A 19,978-nucleotide genomic window follows, 5' to 3' on the forward strand; every position below is an offset into this window, starting at 1 on the left:
TTTAATTTTCGGTCACTATGGCTCGAAGATTGTTCTGTACTAGGTTGTAGCTACCACTGCAACAATGACACAAGGGTCAGGAACACAAGGGTTTGACATAAATGGCTAATTTTGAGAAGTTATTAGTCCATTAAGAGCAAGTTGAGAAATATGTCAAATTTTCGGGAATACAGATTTAAAAGAACGAATACAAAAAAGCTCGGCAGCTAAATCACTCCAGTGGTAAAGGGCATCAAATCTCTTCGTCCATCATTATCAAGAAGACCTCGACATTGTTGCCTTGAAACTATTCCGCAATCTGCAAGACACCAATGATCACTAATGCAATAAAGACTTCTTAGCTGAAGTATTGACAAGGCTTAACCGTGCAAAAAGGGATTTGAGAGCTGTTTTAAGGACCTACTCCGGGTTAGGGACCTTGTGGCAGCCCTCTAATTAAGGCTTGGCAATAAGCAATTTTTTAACTTTTAATGTTTTGTTTGCTGCTTCGCAAGTGTTCCACGGGTCCCTTTTAATTTCGGACAACTGTCTATTCCAATATTAGTCTTAGATTTGTAATCAACAACCTCTTCAATAGAACTGTTGTTTGATAAACTAAATTAGAAGTCATCAGAGCGACATATAGGCGACATGGTACAACGGTCTACATCGAACAGCAGACTTACCAGGCATCAAAACAAACTATAGCCATGCAAATTTTGCATCAACGGTTTTGCAAGCTTTTTGTAGACTATTTCGTTAGTGGATTTAACAAGTGACCCCTTTTTTATATGTATTTTGTGAGTTTAAAAGTACATCATTTACGAATTATTTTAAATTGCTATGATAGCTGCTTAAATAAACCAATACGAATATGCTAATTGATCCTTAATTGTCAGAGACTTTATTAAGAGTTCTTGCAATGTGTATGACTCTTAATAGAAGTCGACGTATCTCTAGGGCGCTAAGACGACTTTAAGCTGCTTTTTGTGACCCTCTGGTATTTTTTTTCGTGTGGATATTCTCATCTCTTCAGGAAAAAAAGATTGACAGAAGTTAAAAGGTAATTACTTCAGATCTGTCAGGTGTTTTAATTAAATCTCGCGAAGAATCCCTAATCTATAACACATTAATGATTTATCTATTATTTATGCACCAATAGCTTTACCTAACTACCTAGTGAATATGATGCATTAAACGTAAAAAAAAGTTAGTCTATTAACTCATTATCTTATTATTTATCGGTTCGTTTGTTTCTTCTGCAGATGATTTAGTTTTTTCTTATCTCTGTCTCTGAAGTATTAAAATCAGAGTGTTGCACGTTAAGTTCGTTTGCTAAATGTTAATTTCCTTTTTTTTATTCATCTTACACTACTGTTCTGTTGCATCTTTTCTAAGTGGGTTATATTTGAATATGTTATTTTATTTGCAACGGGACAATATGTAGGCTTCTTGTTTAGTTTTGCTAGAAACGAAACAATCATGTAAAAAGTGTGGTTGCAAGTCAGAAATGGGCTAATGATGTCTCTACCATAGAGTTTGGGAAGCTTATAAGACTGGGTACTGGCGCTAGTACCGATTAAATAAAAAAAAAACAAGTTCTTTAAATGAAAGTAAGGAGCGACATTAAAACTTAAAACGAACAGAAATTACTCCGTATATGAAATAGGCTTTTCCTTCTCAACGCCCCGCTCTTTACGCTAAAGTTTGACTCTTTCTCTTAACTCTACATTTTAAAACCGTAAAAAACTTTAGCGTAAAGAGCGGGGCGTTGAGAAGGAAAAGCCCCTTTCATATACGGATTAATTTCTGTTCGTTTTAAGTTTTAATGTCGCTCCTTACTTTCATTTAAAAAACTTGTTTTTTTATATTTAATTTCAGAACGTTTTTGAATCAATGCATGTTTTGATTTTGGCTCTCCGCAGAGGAATAATTAAAACGAAATTTGTATATTTGTTTTTTTTTGGCTAAATGGCTTTCTCATAATTTTGATTGAATGATTTTGAGAAAAAAAGAGCGGGGGAGGAAGCCTAGTTGCCCTCCGATTTTCGGTTAATTAAAAAGGCAACTAGAACTTGTAATTTTTTACGAATCTTTTTATAAGTAAAAGATATACGTAACTTATAAATTAGCTTACGTAAAGAACTTTTGTATTCTCATGTTTTTATTACATATATGAGGGGGTTCGCCCCCTCGTCAGTACCTCGCTCTTTACACTAAAGCTTAAATTTTGTCCCAATTCATTAAGAATGACCCCTGAATCACAAAAGCCGCAGAATAAATAGTTGAAATTACTAAAAATACTTTAGCGTAAAGAGCGAGGTATTAGGAGGAGGTGAGCCCCTCATATAGGTAATAATTTCTGTTCGTTTTAAGTTTTAATGCTGCTGCTTACTTCCAGCTGAAAAAAAACTTTTTCATATTTATTTTTTCATTGTTTTTTTAAGTAATGCAAGTAAATCCTGCGCTCCCTTCATGGAAATTTTCTTCCCCCATGACAAATTCCTCGATGGAAAGCTCCCCCAGCATATCCCCCTCTTCTCAACCCCTGCCTCCAACCAAAAAATCCTCCTGAAAACGACTGTACACTTCCCAATAACCATTATTATATGTAAGCACTCGTCAAAGTTTTTGAACTTGTAACCCCTCCCACGGGGACTGGGGGGGAGTAAGTCGGCCCCAAAGACATAGTTATAAGGTTTTTCGACTACGCTGAATAAAATGGCTATCTCAGAATTTTGATCCGTTGACTTTGGGAAAATAATTAGCGTGGGAGGGGGCCTAGGTGCCCTCCAATTTTTTCGGTCACTTAAAAAGGGAACTAGAACTTTTCATTTCCGTTAGAATGAGCCCTCTCGCAATATTCTAGGACAACTGGTTCGATACGATCACCCCTGGGAAAAAAACAAACAAATAAACACGCATCCGTGATCTGCCTTCTGGCAAAAAATATAAAATTCCACATTTTTGTAGATAGGAGCTTGAAACTTCTACAGTAGGGTTCTCTGATACGCTGAATCTGATGGTGTGATTTTCGTTAAGATTCTATGACTTTTAGGGGGTGTGTTCCCCTATTTTCTAAAAACGCAAATTTTCTCAGGCTCGTAACTTTTGATGGGTGAGACTAAACTTGATGAAACTTATATATTTAAAATCAGCATTAAAATGCGATGTAGCTATTGGTATCAAAATTCCATTTTTTAAAGTTTTGGTTACTATTGAGCCGGGTCGCTCCTTACTACGGTTCGTTACCACGAACTGTTTGAAAAGGAAAACTTCATTGCCATCTAGCAATTAGTATTTCTCATTTATCAAACCTCATAATCGCTTTTTTCTTCTTGTTTTGGAAACTGGGATTAGGCACTTGTTACTAAACTAAATTTGGCTTGTTTTTACGCTAAAGAATGCTAAGCAGCATCACACGCCAGATAGTGCTAGTGATTTTTTCAAAACCAGCGCCAATTTCCATTCTTGAAAGTCAAACAATGTCTTCACTGTGGCGTTGGCAAACGAAGCCGGGTTTTCTGGCATCTCCAGACCAGTTTCCGTTGGTAATTTTGAAGGCTGAAAAGATCAGGTGCAATTGGAGCGTTTTTTTTTTTTTTTTTTTTTTTTTTTTTAAGGAAAAGTCAAATCCGGTAAACGATAGCTATTTCTACTTGACTTAATTCGCCTGCTAAAGCCACAATGAACAAATGAACCTTACTCTTTCCCCTGGCCTATGAGACCTTCAAACATTGAGGCTCAAGAGTCAACATGAAGTTCCATCAGTCCTTTCATCAACGCACTCCAAATAAGCTATTTTCAAGCATCAATTGATTTTTTAATGTTTTCTTTTCTGAACAAAATCTGTTGGAGCTTGATTCCGTGACTTATCGTTCAAGATAAAAATTAATTTTTCATATTTTCATCAATTTTGTTAGTCATTTTTTAAATGTTTTCATCAATCAATCTTCATCAATTTAAATGTTTTCTTTTCCCAACAAACTCTGCTGAAGCTTGATTCCCAGACTTATCGTTTAAGGTAAAAACCCATGGCTTGTGAACATAAGAGTCTCTGTCTAACTGGTTTGAGTAATTCGAAAAAAACTGTAGACCCACAAGTGTAGACCTACAAATTTACTACTCATAGGTCGAGAACTGACTCGTAGACATTTATAGAACAAAAAAGGAAAAAAAGATGATCCTCACTCCAAACGAACACCACCATTTTAAACATTTTAACAATACAGTACATTTTGTGAATACAATACATTTTAACAAATAGGTGAACAACCATTTTTCAACAGGAATAGTGAAGATCTCAGAGTTTGGAAAGGAGAGAAAAACCAGTCCACCTTATAAGGCAGTTCACAGTGATACTATGTTGTCTAATTCACCAGTGTCAGTTCTGAACACCAGCAGTCATGGAGGGGAGGAGATCTATGGCGTAGTTTTTGCCTGTTCGTAATACAGCGAATTAAGAAGCAAATATGAATTATTTTGAAGGCATGTGAAAATCATTTGAGTCCTTCTGTGGTATGATCCCCTGTCCAAAACCCGTTATTTGTCTAAAAAATCTGAATGATTAATTCAAAACAAACGTTTTGTATTCAAAACGAGCGACTGAAGATACATCTAACAAAATCAATCTTCATTTTCAGCAGATTTCTTCTTTTTCTTCTTCTTTTTAACTGGCTCATCTACCCCCATCTCTTGTTGCATACTTTCATCTAAGAAAAGAAGAAAATAAAAAAAAGATCTGCAGTATATTAGGAAAAACAAGCTAATCAAAACATAACAATAAACTGAAAGAAAAAGACAAAACAAATTGGGCATGCACAAGTAGAGAAGGGAAGCGGCATCTATAGTCCCAATTCAGGTTCGAGGATGTATTCTTTAAGCCTTTTGCTAGATAAATTATGATTAAAATCTTGTATATTGAAGGGAGATTTTTGTCTTACGAGCATAAATCTTTCACAAAATCTCTGATAAGATATTATCATAAAAACAGGTTGTTTGTTGCAATTCTATCCTCGTTCAAGTGAACATGACTCTGTCGAAAGTTAAACTCAAGTCGAACTTTGCGTATCTGCAACGTTCGCCAAAAATTAAGAAATTTTGGGTGATAATAGGATGAACACTACTTTTTTTGCGTGGTTCTTTCTATATTTCCTGATCAATTCCCATATAAAATTCATCAAATTTAGTGTTTCAAAAGCTATGGTCTCTTCTCGCCTCCATCCATAAAAAAATCGTGCTTTAGTTTCCCGACACAAATTCAGCACATTAACTACAAATTACTCAAAGCTAAATGAAAGTACTCCACCCCCCCAAATCAGCAAAGTTTACGGTTTCATGTTTTTGGAATTTTTAAGCTTATAATTAACAATGAAGAAATAAGAGTTCCATAACGCCGTCTTATTAATATGCATATTGACTTCTTCCCAGAAATTTGTTTTCTACTAAACCAAAACAGGCAAAATAGACAAAAAAAAAAAAAAAAATAGAAAAAAAAATAAGCAAAATAGACAAAAAAAAGTATGAAAACCCAAAACTACGACCCAAAACCTCCATAGTACAAATCCTCCCTCTCCTCTCTCTAAACCCGTGATTTCAAACGTGGGACTGTGGTGCTATATTACCCCACGATATATTGCCATGCCCTACAGATGGGGCATGGCAATATATCGGTGGGTCATAGACAGGACGTGCACCCTTCGGCTAACTATACTTTAGAGCCTTAATTTAAAAAAGGACAAATAATGTGAATGACGCCATGCATTGTATACACGGTGTTGTATTCAGACTATATTTTTCATTTGTATAAAATATGCTTTGAGGATGATCTGAAAAACTTAACCAATCTAATGGCCTTTTCAGCTTACTTCAGGTGAATACACGTAAAGTTTTGAATAACAAAATCAAAAAATTACAAGGTGGCATCAGAATTTTAGAAATGCCTAGGTGGGCCGTGGCCCAAAATCGGTTGGGAATTCCTGCTCTAGACACTCCTAGTAATTTGATATCTCTCAGTTTCTTTTTTATTTCGTCTTAGACTTGGAGACAAAAATAAGAACCTGTAACAGTGCAGCACTTACCCGTTTGACATTCTGTTAAGATAACGTATAAAAAACGTACAAGAACGTTGTTCAGGGGACGTACATATTCACTCAAATTCTTTTGTTATTTTTCATAATTTTTCTTGCGCATTGATACATCTATTTTGGTTCATTTAAAAAGCCAAGACAGATAGTCCGATTGAGTGAGAGACTAATCTGGCATTGGCCCTTATGAGGATTGTATAAAAATGATTATCATTTCATTTGTCAATAGATAAGTCTATCTATGATCCGTCCATGCGTCATTCCTAGGACAGAAGAACTAAGGTAGATAGTCATAGAGCCTATAGTTTTCCAAGTATTTGGTTAAATGGCACGGGTAAACGGCGGAAGTATGACTATCTTATTTAAATTTATTTGAAATTGACACAAGACCGTTAGATTGCCTGAAATGAGGGGTAAACAAGGCATGCCTTACCATTGTCTTAGGTAGGTTGACTAAGAATTTAGAATTGACACAGGACCGTTAATTTGCGAGAAATGAATTCCTGGCGATAGCAAACATCAGACCAAGTGAAACGCGCAAATGCTTTCCATGGACCAAAGCGGATTGCAGAGATAAAAGTCACTCTTTACGCCGAGCAGCGCCCGGCAGAAAAAAGTCAAAACAAGTGCTCAGCTTACAAGAATAGGAAGACAATATTTTTCAACCATACTGAAAGTTTTTGCTGAAAATTGAGGTATAAATTTCCTCTGAGACAAGCGATTTTACGCCACTTCCATCAAAAGGACAAGAAACTTGTATTATTGGATTTAGTAGTCTACGATCTATCCTCTCACAGAGTCCCAATTTTGATATTACTTCCTGTGGGAAGACCTATACATGCTTAAAAAGTAGAAAAAATCGTCCCCTTTTCAAGCGTTTTTTCGATCTTAAATTTTAACTTTTCAGGTGAAAATATTTTTCCTGCTTAAAAAGTAGAAAAATCGTCCCCTTTTCAAGCGTATTTTCACTTTTCAAGTGAAAATATTTTTCATACTTAAAAGGTAGGTTTTACTACTTAAAAAGTCGGAAAATCGTCCCATTTTCAAGCGGATTTTCAATCACATATCTCACTTTTCAAAAGTAGTTCCAATCCAAAAAACCATGTACACTAAATTTCAAACAAATTACTCGGTAGATGGATAGAGCTGAATCTCAGCCATGGAACAAAAATAAAATTGCTGTCTATTATTGATACACTAAAATCTTAGAATGGCAATTAAACCTTAAGTTTAAGACATTACCTGCTATATTGGATTCATCAGCTTCCTCTACTCTCTTCTTTTTCTTCTTCTTTTTGCCAGGAGTTTCTTCTGCTTCTACACCATTTTCAACAGGCTCCTCTTCTCCTTCCATTTCTAGCTTTTTCTTCTTCTTACCAGGTGTTTCCGCTGCTACAGATTCGTCATGAGTTGTTTCCAATGTTCCATTCAAGCCAGCTTCAATCTCCCGCTTCTTTTTCTTCTTCTTCTTCTTGGACAATGATTTGAATACCTCCTAAAACCACAAGAAGGATGAATGAAGAAAACAAACATGGAAATTTATAAGCAATGGATTAAAATTCCAATAAAGACAGTTAATAAATAACCAAAAAGCCTAAACATTTCGGCTTTACACAGTAGCATCAAGTGAGGGGGAGGGGGGGGGCTAAAGCCCCCTAGATTTTTAACAACACTTTGTCAAAAGGTGTCATTTATATGTTTGCTGTTTTAGTTATATTTCCTCAATGTTGCTCTGTTTTTTGATGCATCTCCAATTAAAAGAATCCCCCTTCCTGTTGTATGTTTGTGAATAAGTGAGACTGACTATCACACATAGGGACTTTATGGAAGAAAAAACATAAGAAAATACTTTAAAAACATCATAAAATAGAAGAAAATAAATATGTTAAGAAAAAAAAAAAAAAAGAAGAAACTCAATCTGAAAAACCAAATTGGCAAAATAACATTTTTCTGGCGTGAGAAAACGATGTAGATAGGTCCCACATCCTTAATATATTTTCCTTAAATCTTTTGCAAAGTTAAAGTAAGAGACCAAAATACCGAAAGGACTATCAAAATTAAGTTTGACATAATTCCTGCCACGAATATCAATCACCTTATTACTATTCATTAGGTTCTCCAAAGTGATGTAATTCTGTATGGATTGATTCTTTAAATCGATTGCATAGAATAATCCGGTTCTAGACGTTTACCTCCCGCGGAAACCCCCCCACCATGGAAAACACATCCTCATTGAAAAGAAACTATTTCAAAAACTTGCTCCCAACTGAAAACTCCCCCACAAAAAACGATCCTGTTTCCAAAGGACAAATTACAATGGTCAATTGACATACCTGTAGGCAGTGGATAAATAAAAAAATAAACTTAAAAAGGCACTTAAACTTCTATAACAGGGTTCACTAATTGTTTTTTTAGATTAGGAGGGAGGGCGATACATCAAAGGGTGGTTCTCAAAGGAAGGTTTAATACCAAAACATCCCAGTTCTCTTTGAGCCATCACCCAAATACTGAATTAGTTCTAGTGGACAGACGAGAAGAGGGCTGAAGCTAGAAACGGATATATAATCCTCAGTACCGTAACCAGTACTTTTTTTGGTGGGGGAGGGGATGGTTTCGTGTTTAAAAAACACGAAATTGATATCTATTCCCTTATAATTTCTGGTCTACGCTGGTATTACGAGAGTAAAGGGTAACATTAAACCCCTAAATAAGGGGAATTTATTCGTATAGGAGGGGGAGTGCCCCTTTCTCATCTACACCTCCACCTCATGGTTACAGAAACTTCGGAGGGTGCTCATTAGATCAGAAACTGAGACTTCCAAGTCCTTTGTATATAAGTCGAAAGTGATTGGAGACCATCCAGCCATGGGGAGAAGGGGAGGGGAGGAGTATTTTCCAAAGGAGGATTTTCGGCGGGAGGTATTTTCGACAGGAGACATTTTCCAGGAAGGGGGGGGGGTAAACACCGTCTACAGAATAATCCAAACTTAAAACTGTGCCCGATTAATAATTAAAAGTAATAATTTTTTTTATTGAAAAAGAAGAGAGCAAGTCAAAAACAAACAAGACCACACCGTCGTTCCATAATACAAATAACAAAATTTAAAGCAAAGAAGAATTATTTTAAGACAGTGAAAATCTTGCTAAATGAATATTTCGGCTAATCTAAGATGCTGCCATTAGCAAAAACAAACAGATGAAGTTAGACTTATGACAGAATACTAAACTATTAAAGCTAAAAACTAAAGTTAAAACAGTCCCAGCATCATCACTTAAAGGAAGTTCAACTAGAGCTGAAAAACAAACACGAAACAAGGCAATTCTTTTGTTCATTAAAAAAAAGAAAAAAAAAGCCAGGAGCATGTTCTCAAGACAATTCTTGCTTTTTAGATCACTTAAAAGGTCCTTCGATGCAAGTTCATTCGTATTAACTATTGGTTTTACTATGCAATATCTCAGGTCATTTTTAATTAAGTTTGTGCATTCTTCAGTAATTAATTGATTACTCTCTCAAATTTCTGTTTAGTGAAGTATTATTGCTTAACGTAAGAATTTCTATTGCCCCTTAAACAACCTGTTTAATGCCCAAATCATTACTAAATGAGGGCGGTATTTTCAAAAAGTGTTGCATGGTTAGAGTTTTCGAAAACATGGCTGCTTTGAACTGAAATCAAAAGAATTATGAACAGTTTTAGAACTGAAACTCTGGTTACATGATCCTTATATTGTTCCAGGCGTTTTTCCGAATGTTGGTTGGTTCTACCCACATAATAATTGCCGCAATCACATGGTACATTGATACAATCTTTGACGAGAAACTGGGGTCTTATCTTTACCAGAGTTTAAGAAATTCATAATTTCTAAATTACTAGTAGAAACTACATACACAAACTTTTTTTCAATTCCATAGTAATTTTTGGCATGAAAGGAAGCTAAATTATATTTTAAAGTTTACTAGAAGCTTCACACGTATGGTAAATGTCCAAAATAATTTTTTTTCTCCTTGGATTTAATCAGCGCTGCCGGTCAACTTTTTAATTATATATATATATATATATATATATATATATATATATATATATATATATATATATATATATATATATATATATATATATATTTATATATATATATATATATATATATATATAATCTTATTTTTTTTTTAATTAACATTCTGTCGACACATTTCCAAACAACATTTAGTAAAACTTATACTAATGGAAAAACTACAAAATGGGTTCGATTGGAATGAAATTAAAACAGAAAAAGGCAGAGAGAATGGGGGAGAGAAAGAGAAACGAAGAGGGGAGAGTGAGAGAGAAGAAGAGAGACATAAAGCAATTTGTTTTCTGACCTCAGCTTCTTTCACTGCTTCACACATGACATCAACATTCTTTCTTGGAAGCTCACCGTCTTCATAAAATTTTAGCCTTTCTTCAACTTGGTCTCTGGGAATTAAAAGAAAAAAGATTTATAATAAAAAAACAAACTTGCCATAATAAGAACACTTTTCTAATTTTTTATCAACACATAAATAGAACAGAGAAAGAGATTTATCTCCAATAGGAAATATGCAGTAAAACGATTTACTATAATAAAATACAAATGAATGATTTTAAGCTATACGAAAGAACATGAATAAGCTAATTTCACAAAAAAGTAAATATTGAAGCCTAGAAAACACCTTGTTAATCACGTATTTTGCTGCTTTTGGTTACCTTAATTTTCCTCAAAAGAAAACAATGATAAATAAACAAAACAAAATAATATAAGGAGAAGATAAAATGAATAAAAACAAATAAAAAAGATAATAAACAAAAACAAAAGATAAAGAAAGATAAACAAAAAGACAACCAAAGAAGGGTCACATATAAACAGGTTCAAGCCTTTGGGTGAGATAGGGGGTGTCATACACGGTAAAACTGCTTTTTTAGGCAAACAACTACGCTGAAGGAACATCCCTCGAAACACACACCTCTTAAAATTTTGGTGACTCAAAGACAAGATAATTATTAAGCTTTTTGGTGATCTCATCATGGGCAGCACAATTTCGAAAGTAGCTACATTGACGGATATAATCCGATAGTGTAAACACTTTCAAATTGTTCATGATTTAAACACTGAAGGATATTCTCTCGACGGCTCCCTGCTAATTCATGAAACAGTTCGTGGTAACGAATAGTAAGTAAGGAGAGACGCAGCTATATGGTAACCAAAACACTTAAAGAGAGATTTCGCTATCATTAGACATATCAAAAGGATCAGTCTATTATGCTGATTTTAAACATGTCAGAATCGTTAAGTTTAGTTTTATCTACCAAAAGGCTACGAGCTTGAGACAATTTGCCTGATTTTCAAAAAAAGGGAAAACATCCCCTAAATGCCAAGGAATCTTAATGAAAATTACAACATCAGATTCAGCATATTACAGTACTGTAGAGGTTTCAAGCTCCTATCTTAAAAAATATGGAATTTTGTATTTTTGCCAAAAGAAAGATCACAGATGCGTGTTTATTTTCCCCAGGATCAATCCTATCGAACTAATAGTCCAAGAATAAACGCGGAGGGCTCACTGGAACGGAAATTAAAAGTTCTAGTGCCATTTGTATGACCAAAAGCCATTTCTAAATGGTCAAAAGGATTGAGTGAGGGCACTAGCACCCTCATACGCCCCTTTTCCCCCCAAAGCAGTTCCATGAAAATTTTGAGATAGCCTTGTTGATCAGCATAGTTGAAAGATCCAATAACTATGCATTTGGAGATAAAATGATCTTCCACAGCCCCTGGGAAAAGGTCTCTGAAGTTATTAAATTTGCACATAGTTTACGTATAGTATGTGTTATTGGAAATAACGCATTCATCTTTCGGGTGGGAAAGGGTGAATTTTCTACTGGGAGATTTTCCACAGGGAGAACTTTCCATAGAGAGGGAAGTTTCCCGTGAATGAATTTTTTAGGGGAAATTCGCCAGAATTCCTATGCGAAATTCTTTTTATTTGTCTCACTTTCTCTTTGCCAACTCAATTTTACATGAGATGTTAATAGTATTGTCCAGGGAAGATTTTCACCGGGATGGAATTGCCTTAAGGATTATTCCGTGGAAAGGGAGTATGATTTCCTGGCATTATATATATATATATATATATATATATATATATATATATATATATATATATATATATATATATATATATATATATATCCTGGCATTATATATATATATATATATATATATATATATATATATATATATATATATATATATATATATATATATATATATATATATATATATATATATATATATATATATATATATATATATATATATATATATATATATATATATATATATATATATATATATATATATATACATATATATATATATATATATATATATATATATATATATATATATATACATATATATATATGACTACAAGGAATTAAATAAAAAGACAAGTGTTTTCAACTGAAAGTAAGGAGCAACATTGAAACTTAAATCAACATTGAACAGAAATTATCACGTATATGAGGGATATTGCCTCCACCTCAATACTTCACTCTTGAGTATAACTTTTCACAGTTTTGGTACCAAAAATATAACTTTTTGAACCAACTGTTTGAGAACAAATCCTGAAACACAAGGATCGTAGATCAATAAGAGTTTTTTTTTAATACTAAAAACTTTAGCGTGAAGAACGAGGTATTGAGGAGGGATAAACCCCTGAATACTTAATAGTATTCAGTTTTTTCCAAGTATCAATGTTGCTTCTTACTTTCGGTTGAAAAAACACCAGTTTTTTTTTATTATAACAAATTAGGAAACAGGTTATTAAATGCACATCGTAGTTATTTTGGATCTTGTATAATTTGATATTATTCAGAGATAAATTTAAGCATATATATATTTTTTTTAATTTGGCAACTCAAAAATAACGAGCATGTTAAGCTTTTGGGCGAAGATTACGTTGCCATGGCTAGCGTCATTCCAAAAGTAACCGCACTCAAGGACACAATACGATAGCATCAGTTGCTTTGACGTTCTCATTGAAGCAACTCTAATAGCTTCTTTTCCCTACGTGAATCAGTAGCGAAAATTGTATAAATAAATACAACTATATTTATTAATAATAGTGGTGGTTTTATTTGTTTTTAGTGAAGTATTTTTTCTTTCTATCTTGTGCTGAAGACGCCTAGTTTACACGTAGGCGAAATATCCGCGTTGTTTTAGTCTTTCGTCTCTTTTCTCTCTACTGGCCGCAGTCTCGTTTGATTTTTTTTTTTTCTCTTGTTTTATCTCTCTTATCTATCTTTCTCTTTTCTCTATCTTTATATCTATCTATCTTTTTTTATCTTTATTTATTTATTTATTATTTATTTATTTATTATTTATCTTATTATTTATCTTTATTTATTTATCTTTATTTATCTATCTTTTCTCTTGTTTTATCTCTCTTAGTTGTTCGTTACGATAGCATCACAGCAACAGAACTCCCCGTCGTCAAACTAGAATCAGGTTATGCTAAGAATGGTTACCTTCTTAAAGAGAAGATATTATGAGGAGATTAAGGAAGGGATTTTTCACTGAAACGAGACTTGTTCGCTTGCAGATGTAACAAGAATTGAAAGAAAACTTACCTCAGGGCTTTACCAAAAACATCAGTTTGAGCTTCATTGAAACAGTCAATCCTGGTTGCAATTGAACACTTATTTGCCAAGTACCGACTGATTCGTCCCTTGTTCTTAGCTCCGGCTCGTCCGATAAAAGTGGAATGGAAAATCAAGCCATATTTTGGAGTATTGCCACGTGTTTTCAAAGCTCTAGGAATAGATCAAACAACTTTTAGAAAAGAAAGTCTTAGAGGAAGAGGAAGATATAGAGAGAAAATAAGAAATGGAGAAGGAGAAAGTATCAAACATTTGGTTTAAAGACAGCAAAATTCCGGACTGAACATTTTTTTCCCGAGAGGTTTCATAATAAAGAAGAGAATAAACAGATAGATACAAAGATATATTTCAAACAAACAGCAAAACTCATTCAATAAATAAAAGACAGACAGCTCAAATGCTGACAATCTAAAATGCCGACAGTTTAAAATTAAGTATTTCCATTTACATTTCATTTTATTGTGTGCTATATTTTACTGTCGCATAACGTCCACTGCTAGCTGTAGCCATTTATGCCGTTTTTTATTATTTTTATCCAATCAGTGATAATTCTTTTTTCATAGCTTCTAGGGCAGATTGGCTGCTAAAACGCAATAAATGAATGCTAGTGTTCTTGCAGAAGATAGGCCTTTACAATTCCATTTCTAAGTCTTCTATCAAAATGTTAATCGGATACTGATATCACTGAGGACAAAAAGGACAATGACAAAGAAAATGAGAAGCTTTCCTTAATGCTCATATTTCTCCTATGGTGACATCTATGACTTATTTTTTAGGGGGAGGGAAGGAGGGAAGGAACGCCTAAAATTTTGAGCTTTTTTTTGGAAGCTTATTTGTATCCGAGCTGTTTTTCTGGAAGAAAGCGTGTTGATTTATTTTTAAACAGTTGTTATTAGTTATAACGGTCATGTTATTGTACACCCCCATATGCTAAGTTCTTTCGTTTAATGGCCCAAAGTAAAGCAAAAGCAAAATTTATTAACTTTGTGATTTCTCTGAGTAATACCAGATGAAAATATGGTTTTTTCTCTCTCAGAAGAACCTAAATATTCCCGCCATTAATCTTACTATGGATATATATCTACTGGGAAGGCATTCGTCTCCAATATATGGCGAGCTCATATTGAAAATAAGCGTCATAAGCACATATTTTGTCCATAGGGCGGAGTGGGGGGTGAGCTCAATAATTTGTTTCAGTATTAACATTATAATTTCCCTTCTCTGTAAGCAAGCCTGTAAATACTATTTTTTTTGCATTCCACAACATATAGTCTTCCTCATTTCCTCGGCACTCCCATCATTATTTCTTCTAACAGTTCGCATAAATTGTTGGTACATTTTTATATGTTGGTATATGCGAATTTTGTATTTCTAAGATGGTGATGCACCTATAAAAAATTGCAGAGCAATATCGGGAAGTTTAGTTCCTTACAATTCGTTAAATAGAGGTTAAAGAATCTAGTTAAAGAATCTAGGTCAGTCTATTTTAGAATGTTTTTAAATTGTTTAAAATTAGAACTTGGGGAGAAGGAGAAATTTCAAATCTAAAGGGAGGGCAAATTTTGATTTTTTCAAATAAACATACCAAAAAAGGATATCAGAAAGCGCTAAAAATTATAGGTATGGTACCAATGGTATGTGTCGGACCATAGCAAAGATTCGTGAGTATTAGTAGCATTTTTGTCATTTTCATATACATCCGAAGAGAAGGGGAAACTCAAAAGTGATGGCTCTTCGGCAGTTCAATATGGCAAGACATGACTTCTATCACCAAATAAGTGTAGCGTGTGGCGACTATATTAAAAAACAGAAAATTTCAAAGGAAATTGGGTATTTGGTATGATTAATCTCCAAGTCAATAGGACTAAAGTTGAAATTTATCTGTAAGTGATAACTAACCAGTATTTTATATTTAAACGAATTACTTAGTCACGATCCAGTCTGCACAAGTTAGGCCCCGGGTAAGTCTGGACAGGTTAAGTAGGTTGAATTATAGGCCTAGTGGAAACAGAATTATGCTTTCAGTAGCCTCCCCCGCCTTTTAAATTATCCAAAAAGACAACGGTGCAACAGTTTTGTGTCAAATGGATTCCTCAAATGCAAGACGACGTATTGGTATTTCTCTTCGATACTAGCAAAAGTTTCGACTTCCAGAAGTTTCCCATACTCTTGGTCGACACCTCTGAAAATTCAATTCGACTTAAACAGTCTTTTGGAAGTACAAGATCAAGTAAAAGATTCCAGGAATAAGGAAATAAACAGACATAACTATTGCTTGAGGGAAACAATTTCTATTGCTTGAGGGAAACAATACACTTTAATCATATATTCCATTAATATTTTGGCCAAGATGGTGTCTGGTTTAATAGTGTCTGGCCATTTTTAATATGTTGATGCCAATACCTATTGAAAATATTAATGGAAACATAACCCCCCAAAATGGGAAGATTTCGATTCAAAACTATTTTAACGGATAGTCCTCTACATTTGATCAAGTCTTTCCAATCTTTATTGGACGTTTTGAATATTCCTTTTGCAGAACAAACTACCCCCCCCCTCCTCAAAAACAAAATCAGATGATGACCTCTGTAAATTGAAGGTCGCTACTACAGGCTCATCGTAGTGTTAGGCCAGTTGAAACCAAGACACTGGCCAACGCTCTTCCATCTCCATCTAAAACGGATTCAAATATTTGAGGTTCTTAGTCTCATTCTAGCCAAACCTGAAGTGTCCAGCCTTTCTTATATTCTCTTCCTTTATAGACTCTTACATTCAGTCGGCCACATCTTTTTCAGCTTCCATGGTTTGGCTAATGCGTGGTCAAAGTTACATGATGGATTCCAATTCGTCTTAGCACTGCTGTGTCGCTAAACAACTACACAGTTCTTGCCAAAAATACTTCCCAAAATTTGTAAATATATATTACTTGGCTCATTTTAAAATATGCATTAAAACTTCGAATTAAATTTTGTTAAGGACTTGAACTTATTAAATTCTTTCTTTTCATATATTAAATTTAAAAAAAAGTTTTTTTTTTTATTGCAAGTAAGGAGCGACATTAAAACTTAAAACGTACAGAAATTATTACGTATCTGAAATGGGTTGTCCTCCCTCAACACTCCACTCTTTGCGCTAAAGTTTGACTCTTTCTCACAACTCTTTTAGGAGGGGGCAACCCCTTTTATATACGAAATAATTTCTGTTCGCTTTAAGATTTAATGTCGCTCCTTACTTGCAGTTAAAAAACCTTTTTTTTTAAAATTTAATATGTGAACGTTTTTTAATTAATGTATGTTTTGATTTTAGCCCACCGGACATGAAAAATTAAAACGAAATGAACATATTGATTTTTTTTTGCCTAAATGACTTTCTCATAGTTTTGATCAGACGATTTTGATAAAAAAGGGGTAGGGGGAGTCCTAGTTACACTACAATTTTTGGTTACTTAAAAAGGCAACTAGAACTTATCATTTCTTACGAACGTTTTTATTTGTAATAAATATACGTAACTTACGACTTAACTTACGTGACGAACTTCTATATTTGTATATTTTTATTACGTATACCATGGGATCCCCCCCTCGTCAATACCTTGATCTTTACACTAAAGCTTTAATTTTGTCCCAATTCTTAAAGAGTAACTCATTAATCCCAAAGGCCGTAGAATACATAGTTGAAACTACTGAAAATACTTTAGCGTAAAGAGTGAGGTATTGCGGAGATGAACCCCCTTATATACATAATAATTTCTGTTCGTTTTAGGTTCAAACGCTGCTCCTACCAGCTGAAACCTACAAGCTCCATTTACGAAATTTTCACAGTGATAAATAATATAGACATTCAGCATTGGGGCAGTGACAAAAAACGAAGCAGCTAACCTGAAGAGCGCCTTTTCAGCCCCAAGGATTTGAACTGTTGAGGCTGGATACTTTGCCAAATTAGTTAATGAGCCAGCATGGGAAATAAGGCGAGCACCAACTTGTTCACCAATCAGTGTTGCCAAGTTTGGAGCAACCTGGTGCATTTTTGATTTCAAATATTCTGCCAGCTCCAAACGATATTCAGCCAGACCAATAACACGCTTTGCAAATCTTTCAATATTAATCAAATCAATCGGAGATATGTCCATTCCTAAAAAAAAAACAAACAAAAAAACAATGCTTATAAAAAATCATTTATTCAGAACTCTGAAAGCCCAAATTCTGCCATACAGTGAAGATTATTGGTAATTGACAACATAAAAACACAGTAATTTAATAAAAATTATCAGTTTTATAGCAACTGCATTACAATAAAAAAATATCAACTATTTGGTTGAACTTGATCAAACAGTATTACTGAAAAGCCTTGTTTAAGAATGTAGCATTTCCAATTCCCAAAGTTCCAAAAGGTTCTTATTCTTTTGTGGAAAAAGGGCATGTAGATTTAATATGAAGGGGTAAGCGAAAAATCGCCGATTATATCAAAGAAAAGGAGCTTCGCTCACCAGATTTATTGCGAAAATCAAACATCAATCCATTGATAAATACTGTCACTGCCAACTATGAACAATTATTACAATGGTCAAACCAAGCGTAGTCTATTTTTAAGTTTAAGCTTTCACATTTCATTTGGCAATTTTTCAATTGCGCATGAGTAATTATTTCGCAGGCTAAACTTTTTTTATAACTTCTCCTTTTTAATTTAAACGTTGTTTTTGTCCATGACTAGTAATGCTTCTTTCATTCAGTAGGTTTAAAGCTTATTACTACTACTAACAACTAATCGTAGCACTAAGCCACCCGAGGGCAACACAGCTACGCACACTCCTCCCCCAGTCTGATTTAAAACTTAGCGTCCAGTTTTGATCAAATTTTGACTTACTAGACTAGTGTATTACCGAAATTCCACAATTCATCCTTTTCCAGCTGCGGTAAGCCCATTTTTCATTTTTTTGTTGTGCTCTTTATTTTCTCTCTTCTTTCCTATTTTAAACCTGAAAATTAGTCACTTTTATGCTTTTATTTGGATTTCTATTTGCGTATTATCATGTAACGTTTTTTTGCATATGTTCAAGTTGTTTTTCTATCTGTCTGTATTTTTTCTTCCAACTAAGTAAATCATAGTAATAATGATAGTAACAATAACATGTATTCACCACTAAATACTGCTTACGGAATTGAGAAAATTGAGTGCTAAAAGAAAATTAAACTTGGGTTAATCTCTTTTGGTTGGACAATCCAAAGAGTATAAAATGAGTTTAACAGGAATTAAATAAATCAGTTCCACTGGAAGCACGGGGCTACTCATTAAAACTAGGAAAATTCAACAATATATTTTATATTAAATTTAAATTTTTTAAACTCTCAAATCATTTTTGTATTCTTAGAAAAAAATTGGACTTGTTAAAGGTCCTGAAATTTCCTTTGTCCAATCGTAAATAAAGCAGATTGTCATGCGTTTAAACATTTTTATAGAATAAAATATTTTCCTAATACGTTTTTTTAAATTTATTTATTATTATTATATATTTATTTTTTTATATATTTGTCATTATTATTATAATAATATTCAGTCATTAGTATTAATTTCATTATATTTTGATATAAAATAGCATTAAATGTCAATGAAGTATTGAAACGTTTTATATTGAACAGTTCGTGGTAACGAACTGTAAACAAGGAGCGACGCGGCTTTATAGAAACCAAACTCTATAAGCGGAATTTTGATACCAAAAGAATCGGCTTATTATGCTGATTCCAAATATACAAGTTTCATAAAGTCTTATCTTACAGATTATAGGCTACGAGCCTGAGAAAATATTCTTGATTTTACAAAAAGGGGAAATACCCCCTTAGAGCCGAGTAAAAACAAAAATTACACCATCAGATTCAACGTATCAGAGAACCTAATTTGAGAGGTTTCGACCTCTTATCTGCAAAAAAGTAGAATTTTCTGTTGTTTCTTTTACTGGAGGAAACATCAGAGATGCTTGTTTATTTATTTTTTTTCTAGGGGTGGTCATGTCGATCCAATGGTCCTAGAACATCAGGAGAGGGTTCATTCAAACGGAAATTATAAGTTCTAGTGCCCTTTTTAAGTGATCAAAAATATTGGAGGGCAACTAGGCCCACTCCCATGCCCCTTTTTCTCAAAATCGTTCCATCAAAATTTTGAGATAGCCATTTTGTTCATCATTGTTAGAAGGCCCAATAAATATGCTTTTAGATATAACATGACCCCTCCCCCCTTAGCCCC

General features: G+C 33.8%; 1 protein-coding gene across 2 annotated transcripts in view; it reads right to left on the reverse strand.

Annotated features, from left to right (window-relative positions):
• Positions 1–4,550: 4,550 nt before the first annotated feature.
• The window catches only part of LOC136025300 (nucleolar protein 56-like), an 86,990-nt gene continuing 71,562 nt past the window's right edge, over positions 4,551–19,978 (reverse strand). For both annotated transcript variants that reach the window (XM_065701194.1, XM_065701195.1), the window contains exons 5-9: positions 17,620–17,872; positions 13,712–13,894; positions 10,423–10,516; positions 7,308–7,560; positions 4,551–4,691 (exon numbers count right to left, since the gene is read on the reverse strand). In XM_065701194.1, coding sequence (XP_065557266.1) covers positions 4,606–4,691; positions 7,308–7,560; positions 10,423–10,516; positions 13,712–13,894; positions 17,620–17,872 — 869 coding nt within the window. In that variant the 3' untranslated portion in view covers positions 4,551–4,605. The remainder of the gene's footprint in view (positions 4,692–7,307; positions 7,561–10,422; positions 10,517–13,711; positions 13,895–17,619; positions 17,873–19,978) is intronic.

Source organism: Artemia franciscana, chromosome 3 (genome assembly GCF_032884065.1).
Source record: "Artemia franciscana chromosome 3, ASM3288406v1, whole genome shotgun sequence".
NCBI lineage: Eukaryota > Metazoa > Arthropoda > Branchiopoda > Anostraca > Artemiidae > Artemia > Artemia franciscana.